General features: G+C 44.1%; 2 protein-coding genes across 5 annotated transcripts in view; one reads left to right on the forward strand and one right to left on the reverse strand.

Moving 5' to 3' along the window:
- CSGALNACT1 (chondroitin sulfate N-acetylgalactosaminyltransferase 1) overlaps nucleotides 1–4883 on the forward strand; it is a 41521-nt gene extending 36638 nt beyond the window's left edge. For all 4 annotated transcript variants that reach the window (XM_059844294.1, XM_059844293.1, XM_059844292.1 and 1 more), the window contains 2 exons: nucleotides 2960–3041; nucleotides 3416–4883. In XM_059844294.1, the coding sequence (XP_059700277.1) occupies nucleotides 2960–3041; nucleotides 3416–3699 (366 nt within the window). In that variant the 3' untranslated portion in view covers nucleotides 3700–4883. The remainder of the gene's footprint in view (nucleotides 1–2959; nucleotides 3042–3415) is intronic.
- A 3045-nt stretch (nucleotides 4884–7928) lies between these two features.
- Nucleotides 7929–17707, reverse strand: SH2D4A (SH2 domain containing 4A). Its single transcript, XM_059844296.1, has 9 exons — nucleotides 17129–17707; nucleotides 16196–16355; nucleotides 15512–15674; nucleotides 13405–13470; nucleotides 12853–12988; nucleotides 11443–11659; nucleotides 10907–11037; nucleotides 10283–10503; nucleotides 7929–8841 (listed from the first exon to the last, which is right to left on the reverse strand). Exons 1-9 carry the CDS (start codon nucleotides 17301–17303, stop codon nucleotides 8749–8751), a joined length of 1362 nt encoding a protein of 453 aa, XP_059700279.1. The 5' UTR covers nucleotides 17304–17707; the 3' UTR covers nucleotides 7929–8748.
- Nucleotides 17708–26168: the final 8461 nt, after the last annotated feature.

Below are 26168 nucleotides of genomic sequence, written 5' to 3' on the forward strand. Positions count from 1 at the left end.
CATTTCCCTATTCCTTGTGCACAGTGACCACCACACAGACAAAATTAACTACAACTCTCACCTTACTGTGAGATCTGCAGTGTTTTTCACTGTGAAGTACATTGGTGCCATTCATTTTAAACCTTTTTGAAGTTTTTACATGGAAACTAAGAATTTTTAAAATGTCTGCTTCTCTGCTAGAAGGAATTTCCTAACTAGTGAACAATTCCTCCATGGTGTGCTATCTTGGGGTGGCAGTCCTTGACTTGCTCTGATTTCTTCCTATCACTGAATACTATTTGCATTTGAATACATGACATTTGTAAAAAGCAGAGCTGTCCTCAGATCAGTCAGTAAAAAAGAATTCCAGGGGCTGTCACAGTTATTCCTCACTTACTAGAACACCTTACAGTGGCCTTTCCCTTCCCACTGTTCATAATTGAACTGCCTGTGAGCAGACAGTGTGTTTCTGAAGTGTCTGAGTCAAATCACATGCTTGGAGTTGTCACCTTATTCTGGCACTGATACAACACAGCATAACTCCACTGATTTTCATCTCACCTGCATAATTTTGATGTAAGAAAAAAGCAGTATTTTTAAAAACATTGCCATAAGGCATATGATTAAGACATGTATGAGTCTCCTGAATGAGGAGGGAGCTGTTGTGAGGAACAAAGAGCACACAGATGAGAGGCTCACATGAATGTTAGTGATCAAGCTATTGCTTGGCACTGCTGCAGACGCCGTTCTTCATTCTCTTGTGCTCTGGTCTTGCACTGTTTTTGAGCCTTAAGGCCTGATAGAAGGGAGTCTTGCTTCTCTTCAGAGTCAGTGGATCACAGTCCTTTGCCCACTAGTGCTGCTAAGTGGCTGAATTTTCAAATTGAAACCTAAGCCAACTATGCAGCTTCATTCAGTTCCTCTGGGCCAGGTCCTAACCTGCCACATCTGCCTCTCTTACTGCCAGGCACTGCACTTACTAGGGCTCGTCCTGTCCCAGGCTGGACACTGTCCCCAGAGCATCCCAGCTTCTATTGTTGTTCTGGGTAGGTATGAATTAGTGGTGGTGTGAGCCCAGGGACAGTCACAGTTGAAAAAGATCTCTTGGGATCTGAGTCCAGTCTTCTGTCATCTCTACCCCCACCTTGTACAGTTCCTCTATAAAAATGAAGAATGAGAGTTTGAAAAGTCAATCCAAAATATTTTAAAGTATTTTTTTGTCTACTGCTCTCTTTGTTACGAGACACATAGCCAGAAAGCCTTTTACTGAAGAGTCTGGAAAATTCCTTGTACTGTTTTTTTCTCAGAAGAAACTTGTTCTGATCATACCATTGGATTCACATAAGCTTTTCTCTCTCTGCTCAGAACCTGTCAGGGATCCTCAAGCTTGTAAGAATTGTGCTTAGGGAATGAAATAGAGTTTAGCTTTCAAGCTAGCATAAATTCCACAAAGTGGAATTGTGAAAATATTTATAGCTAATATTTGAATCATAAAATGTGATGCTTCTGTCAGAAAAGCTTCTTGGTTTAAAGAAGTACAGCCAATCACATCTTTATGTATATTTTTATATTTTTAGCCCACATTAGTTGCCAGGCATAAGGCCAGATCTATGCCAATAAAACAAGACAATGTTAGCTCTCTGTCCTGGCACTTGGGCTGCTGAGGAGAAAAAAAAAAGCCTTCAGAAATCTTGGATAGAATTTGATTTGTGCAGCAGCCACTTGTCCTAATGGGAAATAATAATGCTAATGCACATGAGTAGCTTGCTGTAAGGGCATCATCATGGAGACTTCTTGTTACAGTGCAGGCCTGACAGATACAATCCTATTTCCTTTTAATTGGCTTCTGCAGTGACTTGGCTTTTTCGAGGAAAGAATAAATGAGAAATGAAATGTATAGCAATGTAAGCAGTAAAATAATTTTTTTTAAAAGCATTTGAAGTGACAAGAGTTATGAACAAAAAGGGGAGGCATGAACGACAAATCAGGAGAGAAAATTTTGTAAGAGCATTTCTTCATAAAGGAAATACTAGGATTTGTAAAACCAGAAATGGAAGTTCTCTTTCCTCATCTTCTGAAATTCTGTCACAATTAAGTCAAGATTTTCTAAAGCAGCAGCTAATGGATAGGTTTCTAACCAGGCATTCAAGAGTATAAAGTACTGCTGACTTGCTCAGAGGATTTAAATGCCTGTCCCAGTCCCTTGAAGCTCTTGGATGTCTCACCAGATTGGGTTAGGTCACTCACATGCATGAATTATGACCTTAGGGATCTGTCCTTGGATATCTGCCTTTCAAAATTACAGCCCTAGTTTCTCAGTGCTCTGATTTTCTACCCATAATACATAATATTTTCATTGTCCATCTCAGGAAGGCAGACCATTCATCTTTACAAAGGCTTTTATGGGACATATATCTATCACCAAGCATTTCCGGAGTTCAATTTTAGCTGGATATAGCATTTTCTATAATGGAAAATTATTCTTGTTACTCAAAATCAGCGTAATCAAAAAGCTGTGATCAGATTAGAACCACCGTTATCTTCTAGAGCTCTTGTGGTCCACAAAGCAGATGCCACCATCTGCTCTGACAGCAGAGTCTGGCTTCCCTGGTTTACCAATATGTTTCTTACATCAGGTGTGAATCCCACAGAAACGAACAATTTTGGAGGATGCTTTGCCTGCAAAGAAATTATCTCCAGAGGTGTGATATTGTTCTACTTGGTCTACAACAGTAGGAGTGGAGCAAAACCTGATTGCTCTGGATCAGGGTGGTTATCCATGATACCTAAGAACACAGCTGTTTGGTGGGGGGCAGATATATACAACGGGTATCTACAAAAACAGGTTCAGGACCAGCTGTGGATTCACATGGAGAAGAATAAAAGGGCAGTGGCTCCTATTTGTGACCACATTCAGGTCAGAATGCTCACTCTGAAAGCATTTCTGCTTCTATGTAAATATTCTTTTCCCTCCATGCAGATTATTAAAAAAGAAACTGGATTTTGGAGAGACTTTGGTTTTGGGATGACTTGCCAGTACAGATCTGATTTTATCAACATAGGTAAGAAAATACACCCCAATACACCTGCCTTTTAGCATTTTCTATGCTAAAACATAGAAAATTATGATCAGCTTCCCTTTCCTTTGCCAGTGTGTCTGTGTCACTAATTTGCAGCATTGCTGTGGTTAGATGTTCAGGCTTTTCCTAGGTGCAACAGAATTACACAAATCTAAACACTGCTTACAAATAAAATTGCAAATAAAGAACTTTTCTCGGATGGTGAAAGATTTGAGGATGGGCAGTTTAATGTTCACAAAAAGTGTGTGTGTTTTAAAGGGCTGACTGGAGTCAGAAAACAGCTGTAGTGCAATTAGTAGCATAGAGAGAATTTGCTAACAGATTTTTAGTTTTCTTTTGAATTTTGTTTGTGTCAGGTGGCTTTGACCTAGACATTAAAGGCTGGGGTGGTGAAGATGTGCATCTGTACCGCAAGTACCTTCACAGCAACCTGATGGTGATCCGAACGCCTGTCAGGGGTCTCTTCCATCTGTGGCATGAAAAGCAGTGTCTGGACGAGCTGACTCCAGAGCAGTACAAAATGTGCATGCAGTCCAAGGCCATGAATGAGGCTTCCCATGGCCAGCTCGGGATGCTTGTTTTCAAGCAAGAGATTGAGACACACCTGCATAGACAGAAATTGAGCAGTAAGAAGACATGAATCCAGAAAGAGAGGTTGAAAGACTCTGAACTGGACTTCAGGGTGTTTTGGAAAAGAGGTTTTAACCAGAAAAGCTGGGATGAGACTGAAAGAGTATGGAGATTCCAGCAGGATGACAGCAAAAGAAGAGGGAAAGCGTCTGTCCTCCATACTTTTGTTTTTATTCTAATGGGGTTTTTAAGTACTCCACTATCCTGACTGCTCAGCACTTGCTTCTGGGGAAGACTTGAACACTTGATGAGATTCAAGGTCACATCACAGAGACAATGAACATTATATGTTATTATGTGACCAGTGTGGTATTCACACTAACAAATGGATGTGCTTTTCCTTTGAAATGTTTGTAAGATGTGTATGGTTATTTAAAGGATTGATCCTTTGGTGGGCCAATAATTAGGAGTTATTTCCTACATCTAACTTGACATATCTAAAAGGGCTATTTTTGAAAAAGTACAGAGACTCCTGCTCTGGGAAGGACATCTGATTGTTAACCATGGTAAAGCTGGAGTGACCAAAAATACTTTTCCTTTAAGGGGCTGGGAAGGGGGAACAGCAGCAGTGCATTAACAGGCCTTTCCCAGTTAATCCAGAGAAAGAGGTTTCTCAGAAAGTGCTTTCTAAACTTAAGAAAGAGAAAACCTTACTGGTCAAGTGTGATGGTTAAAAAACCATCAACTGGAGGGTACTTTTTTTTCTCCTCTGTGGACAGTGAACCAAAAGCAATGAGCCACATCTGTATCGTCGTGTATTTCTGCTTTAGAATGCTGTATGTATTTCAAGATTTATTTTTAAATGAAATTCATTTGGCTTGAGAATTATTTTGCCATACTTCAGGTTTTCTACTTCTAGCCTCAGTAGGAAATAGTAGAACCTTCCAATGCTTGGAAAATGTTCTGCAGATCTGTGTTCCTGTGGATGGGAACTGGAATAGATAAGTGATTTTTCTGCACAACCTGGGCACTGGAAGGCAGAAGCTTTATCATGCTGAAGAAAAGGAAATACATATCAACTTGCAGTACTGATTTAGCAGGAGGCTTTAAACTCCAAATGCCAGATACCAACAGTGATGAACATTTTCTGAGTTTATACCAAAGTATTTCTTCTAAACCAAATACAGAGTCTTGCCCAGGGTATAGAAATCTTTCTGTAATTAACAAAATAAATCTTTGTGATGGACTACTGGACCCTGCAAATTCTCTTATGATAATTATAGGTACTAATTGTAAAAATTAGTCATCTTCTTAATAGTTTTTGTTGCAATTGCCTAAAACTGTTGAAAGTCTGAGTTACTGCTCTTATAAAGTATTTTCTTTTGATGCTGACTGCTATTTACCATTTTAATATATACTAGCCAACAAAAACTGCACAGGCTTGTACATCCCATTTGCTTACCTAAATGCTGTTTCTCTGAGCAGCCTCTTTGGTTTTTTCGGATTCAGATTAATTCAAGGCAGTCTGAACCAGATTCTAATTTGGTTTTTGGCTTGTAAAAGCTGGGGGGAAGAAAGGTAGCACTGAACAATGAATGAACCACTCTTTGTTGTGCAGCTGTGCAGTAGGAAGAGCACTATAAACCTCTTTTGAAAGCATTGCATGCAGGTTCTGCAGAGACCATGCTGGTGTAAGTACCTTTTCCTTGGACAGGTTTATAAGTGTTTGACTTTTACTGGTACAAAGGATCTGCATTGCACTTGCCTTGCAAATCACCAAGTGTCCAAAATACTGCAGAAGTACAAAAAGAACAGAAATTTTGTATACTTTAAAACCTCAACCCCAAAATACAGCACTTACCATAGAAACTTCAGCAATCACTCAAGTAGATCCTCCAAAGAACTGCTTTGTTCCCAGAACACATGATAAATTATTTATAAAGGGCTTTGTATTGATGAAGTAACTTTACAAACATTATGCAATAGGAAGAGGCAGGTATGGCTTGTTGAGTGCATATCAAAGTGTGATAATGCAGCTGCTCCAAGGCAAAAGTTGTTCCTACAGTCCCACTTAAACCTGAATTTGAAACTGGGTGTTGTACACTATGAAAGTTTTGTAATCATGACCTATGTCAAGGCTCACCTTAACTATTTCCATGATTGTTTTATTCAGTCCTCCCTGAGCTGCACTTGTAGAGCAGAACTAGACCAGATATCTCCAGAGGTCCCTTCAAACCTCTATTAGTCTCCAGTTCTAAGCACTGGGCAGTTATAAATTCAGCACTTCATTACTTTGCAAGCACGTCATCCAGATCCTGTCAGAGTTTCACAACTTATGTTTTTAAATAGCACCTTTGTGATTTTCATGTATGTCCTTTTCCACAGAGATTCTGTTCCTCTTGCCAGGAATAATACTGTACATGCAGTTTCTTTCCTTGGCTGCAGAAGCCAGTTTGGTAAGAGCTGAGATGGTATCAGTGATGGAGAGATCCAGCCCACAGTCATTGGTAAAGTGCAGGGCAATCTAATCACAGCAGAGATCTCTCAGGGCTCTCTTAGAAGTGGAGACTGCACTGACAGGAGAGGTGAAGAACAAAATGAGAAAGGGAAGCTGCTGTTACTTATGTTTCTGTCAGCCATGGAAGCTCTAACAGGTCTTCCAGCCCAGTTAGAAAAAGGTGAAATCCAAAGAGAGCAGCCAACAGAAAAATAGATTTTGTTATGAAGGTGTCTACCTTCCTTGTACCCAAACCAGCTTGTGATCTTTCTCAGAATGACAACTGATTTTATCTTGGTTGAGGAGGGACTAGAGATGGCCCTGTGCAGGTGGGGAGGCCATCCTTGCTTTACTTATTGATGACTGCAGCATACTCTGGCTAAAGGCATCAAGCAAAACAAATTATCATGCTCCTCCAGGATTTACGATCTCTCCAGCAAGCAATTTGCAAATTGTAATCTTGTAATCCTTACACAGCATCTCTTGAAGAAGGAAAGTTTCTACAGAGAAACTCCCAAAGGTATGTCATCACCCTTAATTCTCAACTGCTGCTTGCTCCACAGACTTTCAGGGTAACTGGATTTTGGAGCAATAGAAGAGCCAGTCTTAAGGGGATCTGTTCTAGCAATGTAGTTGCAGTCAGTCCAGTCATCTAAATGTTCATATTTCTTGTCTCACAGCAGAAAAGTGGGTCTTTGAAAAACTGAGACATGACTCAAACATGTGGATGATGTGAACATGGATAGTGGTTTTCCCTGGGCTGTACTGAGACAATATTTACAAATAAGTAGTTTAATATAAAGGCACTTGTCAGCAGGTCAAACCCTGAAGAGTTTTACTAAAGATCTTAGAGCTAAAATTGATTATGTCCTGTTACGTCCATGACAGATTGGCCTGCATCTTATTTTGCAGGTTATCACCCTCTGTCTCAAAATGCCTTTTTAAAGCATACTTTTCCTCTCTCTTTACCAGCCTATAGGTCTGCAAATCACTTCACAATTTGTCTCCAGCGAGATATCAGCTATGGCACATTCTCCACGTGAAAACAGATGTTTTTCATTTTGACCAAATTTTAAAAAGAAACAGTTCATAAAGAAGGAAGGAGGAATGTTTTCCCCCCTACAAATAATCTAACACCCTTTCTCATGATCGATGCAGATTATATTGAATTTATCTCTTTGATACATGTGATATATTGCTCAAGAAGCTCATTAAGTCATTTGCAGTGGCAGAGTGTCTTTGCATTCAGAATCTCAGTTTACATTAAGGCTTTATTTCTAGCAAGTGACACTTGTAACTGGAGTGTAGTTATCCCCTCTTTGCTGGAATGGAAACCGCCTGTGAGCATAGCTGTAAATTTTAAGACCAGATGATCACAATTTCTTTAAATCTGTATTCTGCAAAACCCAGATTAATGTAAGACTGAAAGTTTTGACTGGTTCAAGTTGAGTAGCCCTAATCTAACAGAAAAAAGAGAACAGGTAAAAAGAGGTAAACAGCTGAAACAAGACCAACTCTTATTTACTGTTTGAGGATTGTGCCTCTAAAAAAATTATGTTTGCAGGTTCAGACCCCTCAGCTGCAGAGTTTGGCATGTGCAACAACAGTAGGGAACCTGGATAAAGACTAATTGTTGTGATTCTGTCCAAGCTCTCCCTCTTCTGAATTATGTATTTAAAGAGCATTGTAACAGATAAGAAAAAAGAGCATTATGTTGAAAGAACAAGTTCAGTAATGAAGTTTACACCAGATGCATCTCAGTATCTCAGTAACTGGGACACAACTTTCAATAAATAGCTTCATTTTGGAAAATAGCATTCTTTACTGGCAAAAACTCTTCTGTAAACTGTATTAATACTGATATAGGTGTTCCTTCTTACATTTTTAGGTTCTGTACATGTGGTTGTCATTCATAAAAATTACTCTGTCCCATCTCCTTTCCTTTTCAAAAAGTATAATCCCTCTCAATGCAGAAAGGCCTGTGTGGGAGTTAAATACAGGTTAAAAGAGTGAGGATTTATATTCAGAGGCTAGAGGAGTTTAAAAAATGCACTCTTCATGTGTGCAAATCTCTTGTCACAGAGAGCACCTTTCACTGAAAGGTACTCAGGGTTTGCTTGGATGTTTGGCTGAACATCCTTCCTTCCAAGGACACAGCATTTTATAGAATTAAGCTTCACATTATGCAAATTACATATCAAGATTGATTCACCTCTCCAAGTTGTTTTGTGCCTTCGGGAAGGTAAAATCTCATTCAGCTGTAGGTACTAATCTATTTCCCAGAGAACCTTGCATTCAAGAACAAAAGGCAGCTTGAATACAGAAGTCCCCCTAGAAACCTACAAAAACCCACTGAAAATCCATGGCAGTATCTCCCTGATCAACTGATTACTTCATCAACTCATTCTCTCCATTTGTGGGACGTATCCAGGTGCTTTGCAGCTTGCTGGGCTGATGTGTCCTGTAGCTCACAGCAGTACTTATCCTCCTACTGCTTTGTTGGGAAGGATAGAAAATAGAGGCACTGATGGCTTCAGGTAAGTATCAGCAGCTCTAGTTCCAAGTCCAGTTCCAAGTTCTTTGTGAATACAAGTCTGCATCTGCCCAACGAGATGGGGAGGTTTACTCAAAGAGTGAGATGTAATCTGGCTCCTTGTCCTCTTGGCCACATGGATAAAGCAACAGCTCCTTCCCCAAGGAAGTGATGGGTTCCTCCTGTTAATAAAGGACATGATCAAACACCAGTTTTCAAACAGACCCTGCCTGTCACAACCTCACAAGGTGGACAGCAGTCTTCCTGCCTCTGTTATGGTGTGGATGTGTTCCCACCCCGGTGTGATACAGCTCCGTTTCCTGTAGAACTCAAGGAAGGGCCCTCTGCCCTCTGTCTTCATAACACAATCTCTGTGCTCTGTATCATAACTCAGTGACACAACTCTGGCAGTTCTAGGAAAGAGCTGTGCCCATCCCTGAGAAAACTACAGCTTCTCTGACATGGAGTAGTGCTCTGCATAGAAAGTGCTAGAGCCAGGAATGTGCAGCATGCAGGTAAAGCAGGACCAGGGATTGTGAACTATGCTTCTGACTCTGTTTGTGGGAGGGACAAGGGTGGATTCTGGAGAGAGCATACACCCTCTGCTTAGGCAAGTTCTGTTCTAAGTACAGTCTGTGCTTCCAATCTCATTCTCCATGGTAGCAACAGATGCATCGTGGGAACTTGCCTTCTTTCATGGTCACCTGGTGGGTGATAAGGAGAACCCAATGGGGCACTTTGGCAGAGTGGGTTCATCTGCCCACATGTGCTGTAGTACAGGGGAGCTGCAGGATTCTTTGCAGACTGTGGGCTTGGCTCTATATTTGATATAGCTATGCACAGCAAAGCCTTAATTCCTTAAGCTCTGCTACAAAGAGCTGTATAACTCCTGCTTTTAATACTTTCAGCCTGAACTATGAAAATCATGCAAGAAGCAAGCTCAGGCAGTCCACATAAAGTGCCATAGAGCAAATGAGTATAGCTATTGTTCTCATGTCCAGTTTTGTTTAGCCATGTCTGTTGACATTATTGACATGTCCCTGGACAGATCTTACAGTAAACAAATGAACAATCCACCTGGCTCTCCTAGAAACCCATGCAACTGCAGTCAGTGCTGGTAAACTCCGCTGTTACTGTTGCAAGAGCCTGCCAACCTTCCTCTTTCCCTTCTATTTTTCACCTTTGCTCAGTACCACCCCTTGTCTGCTTTGAGATTATAAAGATACATTGCTCTCTTTCATGCTGAAACTGAAGGTAAGCAGGATTTTGTGTTTACCCAACTTGCCAGTGCCCCTTAATCATGGAGAGAATACAAAAGAAAGGAGTTTGTATGAGTATGTTGTCACTTCTCATCAACATTTCTACTAAGTAACTTGTAAGTAACTTGGGCCCAGCATGCAAGGTGTTCTGTGTGCTTGAGGGTGAGTGAATCAAATCTAAGATATCTGAGATGTATTAGGCCACTTGGGCTGTACCAGTCAGGCTGACATACCCTTCTGGGGCAGCACACAGGATAGCCAGCAGCAGTTAAAATGGGTCTTCAAAACAACTGAACCTAGTCTTTCTTATTTTGAAGTGCCCTGAGGCAATAAGCAATTAATGAATACATTGCTAGATGTTCACCTTGTGGTAGTCTACAAGGTCAGCCAGCGTTGAATGCTGCAGCTGGTCCACTCCAAGGAAGCTGTAGGAATCACTGGAGGCGTCAATGAGGAAATGTTTACATCCTTCCAAAGACCGATAGGAGAGCACATAGCCTTTGATTTTCTCACTGACCCGGATCAGAAAACTCCCTGGTAGTGTTTTATTCAGAAGCTCTTCTGCTTTCTTGGAGGTTAGGATACCTGTTCAAAACCAAAACACAAAACTGGAGGGAGAAAAGCATTTGGGCAGGACTGGACAAAACAGTTTTCACAAGAAATCTGCTCTAAAACCAGTCCATGGCACTTCCATCCCTTTCACTGTTTTCTTGCCCTGTAGCCCAAGAAGAAGAGTGCTGCCATTGCTAGTAACTGGCCATGGCCAACAGCTCTTTGTTAACTGTGCCACACTTGGCCAATGATGAATGACAGATGTGGAGAGCTCGAAAGGGCTGTTGCTGCGTTATGAGAGAGAATGGTATTGCAGCTGTTGACTGTTGATTCTAGCATAGGAGCTTTACTCCCAAGCCTAGCCCATGTTAGCAGCCATGTTAACAGAAAAAACTTCTTAAACACTTGGGTTGGAGCAGAAATTCCCAGGACTCACCATGGAACCAAGGTGCTATTGTGTCTGTGGTTTTCAGATAGCCAGCTCGGAGGGGGAATTGCTCCTCTTTGAACCACTTGATGATGCTTTCTTCTGTGGAATTGGAGATTGTCCTCTGGACTCCCTCTTTCCTGTTAAAAAAGGCCTCTGGTTTGTGCATCAGATTCAAAAGACAGGTTTTGAGTCCCTGTGCAGGACTTACGTTTTGCTTAGGATTTTAAGAACCAGCCCTAAACAAGCAGCTCACACCAGTTCAGCTGTATGGAATATGGTCTTCAGCGGACATCTGGCATCATAAGGGCTCTCTGTGCTCCAGGCTTAGGACACTCTACTAACTAAACCTGTTACCCTCTAGGAATGAACACCTGAAGGCTTCATCACACCCTAGGCTGAAATATAGCCTAGGCTCTGTATTTTTTCCTGCTGAGTGTCTCTTCCACACAAGGAGAGATAACCATTCCCTTCTCAACCATCCCATGCTAGAGCAAAATAATCTCATCCCTTCTCCTTTCCACAGTGCACAGGGGCTTCCTTACCTAACTGCTCTCCCATTTGCTGTTGCAGGAGGTAGAAGTTTAGGCTTAGGGGGGAGAGGTGGATATTGAAGTGGTCGTCGATCTCCTGCTGTGGCACCCTTGGAAATATCTGCCTGCTTCCCTCTGTGGATGCCCTGCAGTGAAAGCCTCCTGTAGTCATCTCTGGCTTGCCGTGCAAGGGAGCGTCTCTTCTCATCTGCTGCCTTGGATTTCCGCACTGGAACAAAAAAGGAGTCCTACAGGAGCGAACAAGCAGCAAGTTTAAAGCTTGCTACCCTTTGGCCATCTTCCTACTTGTTGAAATGCAAGAATAATTTCACAAGCTGAAAGAGTGAGACCATTTGCCACATCTCTCCCATGTGCTAAGTGGCACAGTTTTTATTCCTTTAAAAGATTAAAACCCAGGTTTTTTCTGGGACAAGATTCAAAATATGTGTGTTTTTTCTCAGTACTAGGTTGGTTTTGTTTCTTGGTTTTGTTTCAGCTGCTGACTCCTGGTTCAGACATGGATTTCTGTAGTGCCTTTCATGTAAACTGGGGGGGGGGGGGGGGGGGGGGCAGAGCTTCAAGCTGCTGGAGTTGAAGCTGCTGAAATGACCCCAAATCAATAATTTGAAGGATTTGAAAGTGCTAATCAATTTTGGAGGGTGGGAAGGAGCCTTGCTGAAACTATTATGGAAAGTGAAGACATGACTATGTTTTTGTTTGGGTTTTTTTTCCTGTAAAACTCTAGGTCCATCTCTCCCTACAGTCTGTATGAGTAACCAGCTCTCCAGTCAGTGGTTCCTTTATCAGTCAGAAAAATAAAACCACTGGACTGAAGTAGAAACAACTGGTGGTACAGCATTGCCATCTACTGAGCAGCAGGGAAGGAACTGGGAAGAAAAGTGCATCAGGTTCTCTTTCAGGAAGCATTTGGCAGCAGTGATGGCTGCTACTGCAAGTCTCATACTGTTTGCCATTTTACTTTCTATTATTGGGATTCATTACAGGAGACAGTGCAGCAGTGCTTTACTTGGGTGGGATCATGCTTGAATGACAGGGAAGCCCTTTTTGATTAGTCCCTGTTCCCCATTATCCTTGTCCTCAAGAGCAGTTACTGCAAAGTCCTACAAAAGGCCAGCTTCTAGTTTAAAATTAATTGCACTGGCTATACTCATGTGGGTCCTGTTTGTTGCTTGTTTTAACAGTGTCAGTTGGAAAAGTTTTCCATTTCTCTGCCCAGCTCTAGTCTCAATGCTGCATGGACGCAGAAATATTTCTGATAATACAGTGCTGTATTTATTGGCAATACTCTCCACCCTCCAACCTACTATTCAGTTCTAGTATGGCAGGGGAAGGGTTGAGATGACCCCAAAGAGCCCTAGGATTTCTCAAGCCTTATAGGAAAAGGTAATTTTAAGATCTTACAGAATTCCTGCCATTCAGGCTCATTCTCATCCGATTTCTGCAGCGTTCTCTGGCTCTCTGTGCTGGAGGGGCTCTGTGGTATTGGCTTCTGGGGGGCTGTGATCTCTTCTGAATTTTTCTTCTGTGCTTCCTTCATCTAGGAAAGAAACAGTATGTTCAGGCAAGTATTTGTCTCAGGCAAGCTTTAGCCCTGCTTTTTAGCTAGCCTTGAAACACTGGGAACTCCGTCCTTTACAGTGAATCCCTCCAATTTCAACAACATAGAGACCCTCTGTCTTTACTGCAGGTAACAACTGGACAGGAAGGGAAAACAGCCCACCAAAAATCATCAGGAGCATCTCCCTGTGCCAGTCCTCAGTCTGCCAGCCTGGCCTGCTTTGTATCATCTCCAAATCATCACACCATAGATGAAGAGCATAGCAATACTGGATAAAACTGGTCCAAAATGTGAGAATATTCTTGGCTCATATGAGTCTCTGAAGCTGACTGAAACTCTAGGAAAAAGCACTGACGCCACTCAATGTGTTAGGAGCACCATAGGTTGCCACTTACCTGTTGAAAACTCTTCTTTCTCACGTGGCAATCTGCCAGCATCTGGTGAACATTTCTGGTTCCCCTCTGAGCAGAGCAAAAGAGTGGTGAGAAATGAATGTGACATTAGGACAATTGCTCCTTTTTTTGGTACAATAGGTGTTTAATGCAAAAGCAGTTAAAAAGTTTTTCCAACCCACTCTGACAAACATTGTGGGGGTTTTCCCATTGTATTTGGCTAAACACACCACAGGAGGGGAAGTCAGGGGTGTCAGGATAGCCATAAGCATGCCTAGATTTGCTAAGCAATGCTCACAAGTGCTCCCAGGGAGTAGTCCCTTTCTTCCCTTCCTCTAAAGCAATCCCTTGCAGAACCTGCTGTCTACAGCTTTACCTGCCTGTGCATGTTTGCAGCTGTGGCTGGGTTGCTGCAAACTCCTACTTGACAAACTGATCCAACTGGCTGAATATTTCGTGTTCTATTTTCCCTGAAAACCAGCCCAGCTGCCCTGCCGGTAGTCCCAAGCTGAGAGCTGCCTCTGCAGACAAACTGTTAGGTTTGGCTTTCAGTAAACACCCACCCACCTCCCCATCAGACCCTGACTGCCTCCCACAGTACAAGTGATGAGTTAACTGTACTATTCTGCTTAACAAGGTCACACTTCCTTTTAGCTCCATCACCTACTTGGCTAATATTTAATAGGAACATGGCTTTACATTTCCCTCTCCTCAACAGGAAACTAGGAACTTCAAATGTCTGTGGAGCAACATTTTTTTGTAGATCACCCTATTTCCTGCAGCACGACACCTGGATCTCTCAGGTTAAATGGGAACCAGATCTCAGAGAAAACATTTTAATGTAGGAGGTGGGAAAAAGCCTCTCTCCAGGCCTAGAAAATACAACAGGGGATTTCAGTCTGGAGCCCTCTTCTAACAACAAAAGCCCCAAAAACCTGGGAAATTTTACTAATAATATAATGACAGAAAAGAAGGGAAAATATACAACCCCCATCTATCCCCATGTGCCAGATTTTGAAAGTGGGTTAGATTTTGGGGGGTTTTGGGCTTGTTTGTTTTTTGGGGCGTGTTTTTTGTTTGTTTGGGGGGTTTTTTTGGTCAGTTTTGACTAATAAGTTCCTTTGAAAAACAAGAACCTCCCACATAGTTGCTCAACTTCAGCAAACAGTGCAGAGAAAAACCCCATGTGACTCAGAGACTTTTGATAAAGGAGACAGTCACTCCAAATTCCATTCACTATTTTGGTAGCAGTAGGAGAGCATTTTGCCAAAACCCAGCCTTCTGTTATCATACTTTTTATACCCAAGTATGGAGTGGCAGTATGATAAAAAAATATACACTCATACAAGTTCATTCAAGGCTGAATGAAAACTGCAGAATGAGATAGGACTTCTCCCATTAAATTGGCAGGACGTCCTGTTCCTTTTGTTCAACTGTAGTTGCATGGGTAGTTAATTTAACTCTTTGTTTTTCTCCTTTCTCTGCAAATGGCTTTTTGTAGACAGTTAAAAAGCACAAATTTATTTATTGCTGGAAAAAATATCTCTGTAATGAAACACCACAGGAACACAGACACTGTTTTACTGCATTTGGAGCTGTCCTGTGCTATCAATGTCATAAGCTGTTTTCTGTATTAGAAGACAAAAACCCCTAAGAACCACCTAAAATATGCATGTCAGATGATGCTGGTAAAATTATCTTCATTTGGTCTTTTATAAAAGTAAATGATTTTGCTGAGAGCTGTGACATTCCATTTAAAAATCTTAGAATAGCCTCCCTGGTCTTGCCCCAAAAGCCATTCAAACCAGCCACAGTGCAGAAGGGAAAGTACTGCACCCCTTGTTTTACCCACAGAGAATGGAAGCAAAGCAATTCAGAGTAGTTTATCCATTGGTGCAGAGGAGATCTATCCCAGCTGAGAACAGTACATGGACCTTCTGAGTCTTAAGGAAGGATATAACAACATGGTTTCTTCTCTTCTATAGAAGAAAAGCTTCAACAGATAGATGGCTTTTTCCTTCAGATTTGTATTTACGGCAACATGCATCTGCTGCACTTCTTAGATCTCAAAAAACATGTTTCTTATAGTTATGGGAAAATTGAAAACTACCTTTGTGAGCTCCTGGCTTTTTCCTGTTGTATCAATATCAGCTATTCCTCTTCCATGTTCCTCCTTTTTCTCCGCAGTGTTTTTTGTATTCCCGTGAAGATCTGTCTCAGCCAGAAGTCCTGGCTGTGGGTGCAGAGACCATGTTGCAGAAGAGTCAGTCTCTCTGAAATGCAAGAGAGAGAGGACTTAGGAGGGAGTCACTTTCTGATGTCTGAGCATCTCGTGAGGAGGCTGCACGTGAGCAGAGCAGAGCTGCAATAAAGCCACATGTGCATAGGCAGTTATATCTCCAGATCAGGTAGGTGGGTAATTAAATTAATGACTCGAGGTGAGTAACCGTTGTCCGGCTGTACCCGGGCACCTGCCAGTGAATCAGAGTGGTCTGAGTCCATCACCTGCTGCCGTGACAGCATCAGCATTTCCTGTGGTCTGCAGAGGGTCCCACGCAGCAGCCTTGTCACAGGAGGCTCAGTGAGCCAGGATGGTTCTTGGGCTGCAGCTGGTCTCTGCCAGCATTGGGGGTCCTCTCAGAAAACCAACCTTTGCCTGTGCCTTTTGCCAGCAAGACTAGCATGACAGTGCTAACCACAGCCCCTACAGAGAAGACTCCAGCTCATGCGTCCCTAGACAAAAGCCTTCTCCTCCATATCTGCCCACAGAGTCCTTCAGCTGAAGGGTTCTTACCTGCCCTCCTGGCCTTGCTCTCTCGCTAAGCGCTTTGCTCTTTGTGCCTGGATCTCTTCACAGATGGCTGCATAGGATTTATCTGAAGGATGCTCGCCCATCACCCAGACCCACACTTCATTGTCAGCGCCGAGTTTCCATGTCACTGACTTCCTGTTGGCTGGAAAAGAAGCAGCTCTTTGGCAAATGCTGTCTGCTGGGTAGCTCTTTGCAGGGCCTATGCTGCATATGCTGTGTCCTACCAGCTGCTGTTGGTTACAGAGCTCCCCCAAAATAAACTGTACATGAAGAAACTCAACTAGGATGCAGCCCACACTTGCCAATTTTTTCATACTCCTTGAGCCAGGTCAGTGAAGGAGGCATTTCTGAGACTGGGAACAAAGGAGAAGAATCACCACTGCTTCTTTTTTTGCTTTAATACCCGACCACTGTCCTCCCCTAACTGTGTGAGGGTGAAGCTACCTACAAATAGAGCGCGTGAGGGAGACCTAGGAGAAGAGAGCTATCTTCCTAGCAGCCGGCATGCTGTGCAATCCTGGCAAGGGAACTTCAGTGGGAACTGCCCATCAGATCTAGTGCCTCAGGAGAGTTATTCAAATCCATGGTTATGTTAAAGACAGATTCTGAGGCACCATTTAGTGGGAAACTTAATGAGATGCATCTCCTGGGGGCAAATAAGCCCTGTCTTCCCAGGCAGGGGAGTTGAGCAATTTGGACAAGGACAGAATGTCTGGGCCAGGGTGTAAAAACCATTGTGTGCCTGGCCAAAACTACCCCATTGCAGGTGGATTTATTTATGTTTGAAAATAAGCCTATGCCATGTCCCTTGGAAAAGAAATTAATCTAAGAATATATTACTTCCTATTTCTAGGAAGCAGTCGACTAGGCCAGATATGTGCCAGAGGGTGAAGCAGCCAGGAGGCAGAGACTTACCTTTTCCTGGCAGTAGCTTCTTTGCTGAAATCTTTTCTGCAGCAGCTTCTCTTTCTTCCCACCGTCTGATCTGTTCCTGCCTCATCTTGAAGAAGAGGATCTGCTTCTGCTCCTCGCTGAGTTCTGCCAGCAGCTCCGGATCGATGTACATGTCTGATAATATCTGTTTCAGCATGGCTGCAGGTTTCACTTACGCACGTTTGTGGCGATAATCTTCAGGGATCGGATCCTCTTCCTGGCTCTGACAAGAAAGAGTGCCTGCCCGTCTGAGACTGAAGCAGGAATGCAGACGTGCCAGAGCAATTATACTTCTGTCTCTCTCTTTTTTTTTTTTTTAGCTCAGACTTCCTGCACAGACCAAAAAAAGTAAATAAGTACCTTAAAACCTGCTGTTAAGATTCCTTGGAATAAGAGGTGAGCTCAGCTCTCATGCAGCCCCTGCTGCTCTGCAGGGAGAGCTGGCCAGAAGGGGAGAGTCCTGGAGTGGGGAGGTTGTGTTGATACTCTGATAAACCCAGCTGATAGTATATCAAAGAGAGAGAGCGCTGCCTGTTAGTCATCAGAGGTGCGGCTTGGCTGTGCTCAAACAAACATTCTTGCTGGGCAGGGAATCAATGAACCCATGACTAGATGGCTCCTCCTCCTTCCACACAGGAAAACTTTGATGATTAAAAGCCCAGCCTGCCTCATTTTACCAAAGAAAGACAGGGAGGACTTTTGACTCTGCTTTTGAGGTGGGAGCGGGAATTTCGGAGTGCTCCCATCCATCAAAGTCAGCCTCCCAGAAAGTCAAGGGAGCACAAGGAGTGCAGCTGGTTTGATGAAAGGCGATTTGGCTAGCCAGTGTTGGAGACAGCTCCTGCTATGACACATCTTGCTGATGCACCTGCCCACGTGGTGAGCCTGGCATGGGACATCCTCGTCTGACAGGATGAAGCTGATGGGGAGAAGGGGCATCCCTGTTCCTGCCCAGGATACTGGCTTGTGTCCAGTGCATGCTCGCGAGATACTAACACCCGCAGAGCCTTGCTTTGTGCTCATGGATTTACATTTGCAACAGAGAATTCACTGGAAAATTGAAAGATCTCCTGTCACTTGGGAAGGTGACAAATGAGAAAGTAGAAATGTGGACTAAAGACCTTGAAAACAACTATTTTCCTTATCTTACCTGTATAACTGGAGATCAGGAGATTAGTGCTTGGTGATTGGAGATTGGCAGTGCTTTTGGCGACATGGGGAGGCTGACAGTTAAGTGCAACACCAGAGCAGGGTGGCTGACTGGCAGGGACTTTCTGGACAAACTCTTGGGAAATGTTGCTATTGGACTACCGAGAAAATTAAAGCAGTGGGATTGTCCATGTCCTCCTGCACAAATCCTAGGAGTCTAAGGAACAAGCATGCTAGAACGTAGCACAGTAGGTGGGAGGCAGAGGGTTATGGGGGGCAGTAATGTGGAAATACAAAGAGCACAGACATGGCAGGACCTGTGCTAGGGTGAAGTGGGAATACATATTAAATCAAGTTAATGGGGTCAAATCAATTAGCCATCTTACAGGAGAGAGACTGGACTTCTAGGAACCCAAATTTTGGAAGAAAACTGCTGGGAGCATCTTCATCTTCACAGTATGACTGCGTGGCTTCTGACAAATAAAATAACAAAGAAGGAGGTAGTAGAGGAGCCTGCAAGTGCAATACTGAAGCTTCCCAAGGAGCACACACAGAGCACACAATTATTTAGATGAAAGGAGACAGCACAATGGCAGCCATCATGAAGTCAGATTGTCAAAACAGTATCTGTTGCATTGGTCCACCTTTCTCCGACTTGCACCCGTGCTGCGAGCGAGCAGCCTGTCCCAAGCATCCCCCTGCTTCTGAATATGGCTTGCATTAAAATTGCCAGAGACACAGCTGACTGGAGCCCCACTCCAGTGAAGTCCCCATGCACTTTCAGCAGGAGGAGCTGGAAAGGAGCTTGGAGCAGGAGGATGAGCTGTAGGCAGGGAGACAAATTGCTCCTCAAGGACCCCAAGGAAACGAGAGCAGATCATGGTACCAGAAATGCATTGTCTGCAGCAGAAGCCAGGAGCAAGAGTCCTGGGGAGCGTGCAGTGACCAGGAGTTGATGTTAAGTCTTCTAATTTCTATTTTGTTTCTCTGATTACATAATACTTTCCCTATTAAAAATGTTAACTTCATTCCAGAAGAAACACGAAGCTGCTGTTCCAAATCGGTATGGATTTGGTTTAAACAAATTACTTTCTTGATTTAAAAAAAGGTTTTTAGGGGAGATGATCTGACTTGAGCAATGCCCTCTGAGTACCCCCCAATGGCAGAGATTTTTCAGCTCAGCAGCCAAAGGGTCTTGGGCTGTCCTCGAGCCATGGAGATGGCAGGTATAGAGAGGGAAGAGCTTCCTGGGACATGACACATGAGAATCCATCAGCAGAATGCACGCAGCAGCATGTCCATGCTGCTCTGACTTCTCAGGAGTGGGAATGGCTTTGCTATGGCATTTACTTAGGAGAACATGGTGTGCTCTGCCATATGCCATGGTGACAAACTGGTCTCTCTTTCCATGCCTGAGACATAGTGTGTTGACAGGATGGAAGGGTGCTCAGCAAACAAGTTTCACAGTACTGATGCAGTTTTGCAGAGTTGGATTTCCTCGTAACATTGGTTGTAAGAGGAAATTTATAATGCTGTATCCCAAAGGCACCCTTTAAAGCACCAGCTATTTTAACACAGGGAAATGACATAAGTGTCTTGAGAGGTTTGTGATATTTCTGTGTTAGCAGTCACTTCATTAAAGATCTAGGAGCTGAAATCCTACTGACACCTGGCTGGAAGTGGTTTTGCAGATGCTGTAAGTAGTATATTTACAGTTCAAATTTCGTGAAGACAAAGACCACAGTAATGGCAGAGGGACCTCCAAGCAGGTACCTCACAGGAAAACTCTAGTAGATGTCCTGATAAACTTTCTACTTGTTTGCGTTTTTTTCATGGGAGTAGTAGGTGGGAGCTGGTTTTGTGGAGAAATAGAGATGGGAGTAGCCAAAAATAGCAAAAACTAAGGGGGGAGATGTGGGAAACCAAACCAGGGCTTTGGGGCCCTGCCACTCATGTATAAGATACTCAGCCTGAAAGCCATAAGGATAAACACAATTCAGAAGCTAAATGATCCTTCAAAATGTTGTCCTTCACACAACATTTAAATCTCCTACTGGAGGGCAGCCTCTGCTCTGTGCTCCTGTAAATCATCTACCATGAACAGGGGAAATAATTCTATGAATACACATGAAAGTGCCATAGCTTTGAGAAGAACTGGCATGAGCTCCTGCTCACGTGTGCAGCAGGTGACACTTTGGACACAACAGGATCACAAGACACTCCCACCTGGCCATACTAGTTCTGGTCCTCATTATCAGTGCTGCCAGCAGAGGGGAAGTTTCTCCAAGAAAACAGCAGACAGACAGAAAATCATAGATATGATTTTCACCAAGAAATCAAACAGCACAGTGTAAATGTGCTCATTTTCAAGGAGGCAGCTTATTCAACGTGCTACACACATCTACACTGTAAATGTGACAGTAACTGTAAATTAAAAATAACCCAAGAAACCCAACAGTGAGGAGGTAAGAGAATGCAAGAAAGGCTGCTTCAGGGTACAGGCTGATGACCTAAGAGGATTCCTATTGTCATAAAGTAGTTTTCCTCTTAAAAGGCAGATAAGACCACTTTGCTCAGTAAATGGTGGAACTACATTATTTTGAGTCAAGAGCTTCTCCTTGGAGCTGATTATTTGTTCAGTGAGAGGTGGCTTCAGAAATACCACTGGGAATTATTTTCCCTGATCAAGAGGCTGGACTGTGAGAATGCAACTGAATTTCCTTTCACTTGCCAAACTAAGCATCGCAGCACTAGGAAGCTCAGGTTTTTCTGGATTTCTCCAGTTCCAGCCACTCCAATGCCATCAGCTCTCTGCCAGACTTCATGAAGGCATTTCTGATTTTTTTTTTTTCAGAAGTGAAGCAAAGCAGAATTGCAAAATCCACTTGAAATCAGTGCAGCCAAAAGTAACCACCAGCCCAGCCTTGCTCTGAGTACACAAGCCTTCATGGGTTAACATATTGGTTCATAACAAGCACTTGTGCCAGAAAACATTTATGTTAGCAGCTGCACCAGCAAGGTTAGTACCAAAACATCCTTCCGTGCTTTGGGGTTTAGCTGCTTATTTGTTTGTTTTGTTCTTGTTCATTTGGGGCTTTTTATAATCCTCATCCTGTTCTAAATAGGGGAGTGATTAATTCCTCTCTTTCTGTTTAACTTTGCTTCAGCCTACTGTTTTTGTGTTTTTTTTTTTTTTTTTTTTTTTTCTAGATGGAAGGAAAAATTCTAGTTTGGGTATAAGAGAAAGAAAACACAACTGCACAAGCACAGCCCCCAAAAGACAGAACCAGACCTGTTTGTATCTTACCATTATAGAATGGCTTGGGTTAGAAGGCACTTCAAAGATCATCTAATTTCAACCTCCCCCAGTCATGGACAGGGCCAGTACACCAGGCTGCTCAAAGCAGCACCCAGCTTGGTCTTGAACACTTCCAGGGATATTCCAGTGCCTCATCACCTTCACAGGGGAGAATTTTTTCCTGATATATAATCTATACCTGCCTTCTGTCAATTTGAAGGCATTCCCCTTGTCCTGTCACTTCATGCCCTTGTCCAAAGCCCCTCTTCAGCCATCTTGTAGCTCCTTTATGTACTAGATTCTGTGTAAGGCTGGCATATAATGGTCAAAAGAACAAAACCAATGAAGTCACCGCAACATAATCTACCTTGAAATTACCTATAGCTGAGCTGACTTGCCCTATAGGTTCCTGATATTGCTGGAGGGACAGCAGTTATCTTGCAGCAGGTAAGAATGGATGGTAATGTCAAGAAGGAAAAATAATTTCATATAGCAGCAGCCACTGAACACAGTCTGTGGCCGTAGGGCTCTATTTACAAGGAAAATGTATCTTGCCTCCTAGAACAATGTGCAAACATTTCTTGGATCATCTCCCTGTATCAAAATTGCTGGGAGAATTAACAGTGTGATGAAAAGGGTGAGAGCTTCTATAGGCTAACACACAGGATCGGATACTCAACCAAACTCAGTCACTGTAAAAAAGGAGATTTCTCTAACTATGTAATTTGGTTTACTGTTCTGCGCAGAAAGAGGTACTGGGTGGTAAATCCCAGAGCCAGCATCCCGAGGCACAATCTTGGGCTATTAAGTCTTACTTATGTCACTACTGGGCTTAAGTTGTTATTGGCTTGTCCTTTCTCTACCTCAAATTAAAGCCATTGTGTCCCAAGAAATCATAGCCCATGCCTGGTGAGTAGTAGTCTTTTTGTAGGGGGAGATGCCTGAGCTAGGGTGTGGTTTTTACTACTATAAGGAGCAAAAGTTCATCGCTAGGGCAAGTTCTCACTATAGAACCAGTAAAAACTGGGGATTTTTTAGTTCATCATTAACATCCCAGATTAGAAGGGTGTTATCGTTCTGTGTTTTCCCCCTTCAAGAACTTATGCCATCAATTTTCGCCCTTCCACATTCCTGTGATTATTGCTTCTGTTGCTTTGTTCTTTACCTTGTTTGGAACTTCACTCCCGTTGTTCATCAAGGTGGTCAGAGGAAAGCGAATGTCTTTATAAACAATTTGGTGAGTGACAGTATTGGTAGCAATGCCTTTGAAAAGGGTGTTGGTGTCTGTACTAACTTTGGGCAGCAGGTTTGTTGCAGAGACCAGACAGACAGCTTGGCTCCTGAAACAAGCAAGCGGGTCTGCACAAGCCTGAACTCCTGAACTTTGGGGTGAAACTGTAGGTACAAGTGGGGATATGTGGTAGGCGGTTTGGGAAGGCTGTACCTTCCGACTACCTCAGCCAATGGGGAAAGGAAGAGGGCAACCTGCAGCTGGCAGTTGAGGAGAAAGGCTGTGCCCTCTAAAACCGAGAGAGAGAAAAACCCCGGGGGCTTGTGCGGGACTCGCTCTCTTTATTCGAATTAAGCTGCAGGACTCCTTTGTCTCCTTTATGGACATAAACTTCTGGCGTTTGTGGATTTTCCTGACAGCGGGAACCGGTATTGGGGCACCTGCGGGGAATCAACCTGTGGGAGGTTGAAGGTCCACTTGCATTAGCCCAAAAAGTTTAGTCCATCTTTAGACAATTTATGTCCGTTCATATTTAAGTTATGATAGTGATTGATTCGTGGCCCTGTCAAAAGTCAAGATCATTTGAACAAGCACAAGCCGTAACAAGCCAGAGCAAAAATGAACTGGAGCCACAGACCAACCGAACATGGGAACAAACTGGAGCTGCAAAAAAGCTGAAGCCAGAAAGAAGCCAGGGAAGGTGAAACCAAATTGGAGTCTAAAACATGCTGGAGGCAGGAACAAACTCTATGAGCTGAACCTGAGACAAACTGGGGACAGAAGCAAATCACCTGAAGCTGCAAACGAGGTGAAGCAGAAACTAGAGAGAGCCTTCCCCGAGCTGGAGACGCAAACTAACGGGACTCACAAAGGAACGGCAGCCGCCAGCTCCCCGCAGTATCTCTGCACGGGCTGAGCCGGCTGGGCGCTGGAAGGGCCGTGCTGAGAGCAGGCAGCAGCAGCATCGTCCTCGGTGCAGGCATCCCGGCGTCTTCCTGGGGGATTCACACCCGGCGCGGATCGCTCGGGCACGAGCGGCTGCGGGAGCGGCCAGATCGAGCTGTTCTGCCGGGTTACAGCAGAGCCAGCGCGGGGCCGAAGGGTTCGTCCTGCCGGCAGTGGCTCTGGAAAAGAGCTGCGGAGAAGAACCAAGCTGAGGGACGGTGGCAGGGGTGTTGCCGGGGGGGCTGCCCTGCAGCTGCTCCCGGGATGGGACCCCCGGGAAGGGCCCCTCAGGCTCCCGCGGCCCCAGGCGGCGGCGCCCCCTGGCGGCCGCGGCGGGGAGGGGCTCTGCGGAGCGGGGGCGGCGCGCGCCTGTCCCGCCCCGGGCGCCGCCTGGCGGCCGCGGCGCGACCCCGCAGTCCCGGGAGCGGCAGCGGGAGCGCCCGGCCCGCAGCCAGCGAGGCGCTGCTCTGGGATGTGCGCTGCGAGCTTGCGTGAGGATAAGGCTGGCCCTCCACTCCTGGGAGACAGCTCCGGGAGGGACGCTGTTAGGAACATAAATCCACCCTGTCAGAGGTTTATGTCCAAAAGTCGTGTGACTTTATTCAAAGAAAGGGAGAGGCCATGGGAATTTCCCATCGGGTCTCTCAAATTGTTGGGGGACTCAGCCTCCTTTTTATCCTAAGTTCCTGGCCACATCACCCTCTTCCCCATTGGCTGAGTGTGAAAAATGCGTATTTTATGATTGACTTTTCGCAAATATTAAAATGAATATTATATGTGTTGTGTTAGAAAGTAATGCTGTATTAATTTTCTTCAGTAGTGTGTTAAATATAGTTTTAGGTTATAAAAATTGTTAAAATAGAAACTGTGCTATGTAGGGTATTTTTTTTAAAGAAAGGACTTGCAGCGAGATAGCAGCCACAGGACACCTAAATCTTTCGGAGAAAAAGAATTTATTGCTCCCTTATCAGAAGAAACTAACTTCTTCCCGCCTTGAAGGCGCTGTTAAGATTAAGAAGAAGAAGTTGACGATGACCAGGCCGAATCCTGTGTTTGAATGGAATTTATGCATCATGCATGAAGTGTATGAATATGCAACAGGCTGTTGTTTTTAAGGGTTAATCCTTTGTTAACAGGCGTCCTTTTTCGGGCTTGTGCTGCCCAGAAAAAGGTACCCGGACGTCCGTAACTCTTTGTTTTTATTGTCTCATATTGTCTTAATTCAAATTGTCTAAATTATTATTACTCTAATTGTATTACTATTTTTATAACTATTTTATTACTATTAAATCTTTAAAATTTTAAAAAACAAGTGATTGGTGTTTTTCACACTGAGGTACTCGGAAGATACAGTCTTCCCAAATTGCCTACTCTATGCCCCCATCTGATATGCACCCCCCCCCTTTTCTTATATAAAAGAAAGAAGAAAAATAAAGGTATTCATAATTCTATTAAGTCTTTGTTGTTCTTCTCTAGGTTCAGAATTTAACACGGCCTTGGCTAAGAAACAGTCCGTGTTGATCAGCAACATTTTCTAGAACTAACAGTTTCTTCTGTTACTACTCTATTTTATAAATTCCCAACCCTATCTACAAGCAGATTCACATGGCCTGTTTGTAGAGACACATTCATCTTATTCCTTTCAGACATCATGCCTGGGATGGATACAGTAGCTGGACTAGGGACACAGTAGTTTGAATATGCACACCATAACTGGGATATCACATTCCCAAGCAGAAAGACCCTCCCATCGTCCCACTCCCACCTTCCACCCACGAATAACCAGCCATAGCCATAAAAAATTTGTCAAAAGCCAGTTTTGCTACTGAAGCCACTTGAGGAGGAAAACAAGTTTTCCATGGCTGTAAAGGTCTCATGGAAGACTCTCAGGTCTCCACCCACACATGTCCCCCTCCATGTCCCCAGTGCCAGCCACAAACTCCTCCATATGCCCACTCAAGCACCTTTCCATGCTGGCCCTGGCCACGTCTCCCTGAGCCACCTCAAGCCACATTTACCCCATGCCCTCTCCCAGCCGCGTCCACACCATGCCCAGGGACACACACTCCCTCCCGCATTTAGATCCTAAAACTGTGCTGTGCTGTGCTGCCACTTTGAGCTACAGACCCCGTACTGCATTCCGTGGCCGTACCCACGGAGACACCCAGGGGAGGGGAACACGGAGAGGGATCAGGGATAGCTGCCGAGGGGGTGCCAGAGGTCCCTCATGAGGGTACACCACCTCCGCCTCGGCCGAGCCCCGCGCCCTTTCCCCGCCCACCGGCCTTTGCCCACCAATCAGCTCTCGCTGCCCCCGTGCCTTGGCCAATCGTGACCTGCAGGCCCGGGCGCCCCGCCCCCGACTGCGAGAGCCGCTCTTTCCGGGCTAGCGTCGCCGC

Source organism: Haemorhous mexicanus, chromosome 4 (assembly GCF_027477595.1).
Source record: "Haemorhous mexicanus isolate bHaeMex1 chromosome 4, bHaeMex1.pri, whole genome shotgun sequence".
NCBI lineage: Eukaryota > Metazoa > Chordata > Aves > Passeriformes > Fringillidae > Haemorhous > Haemorhous mexicanus.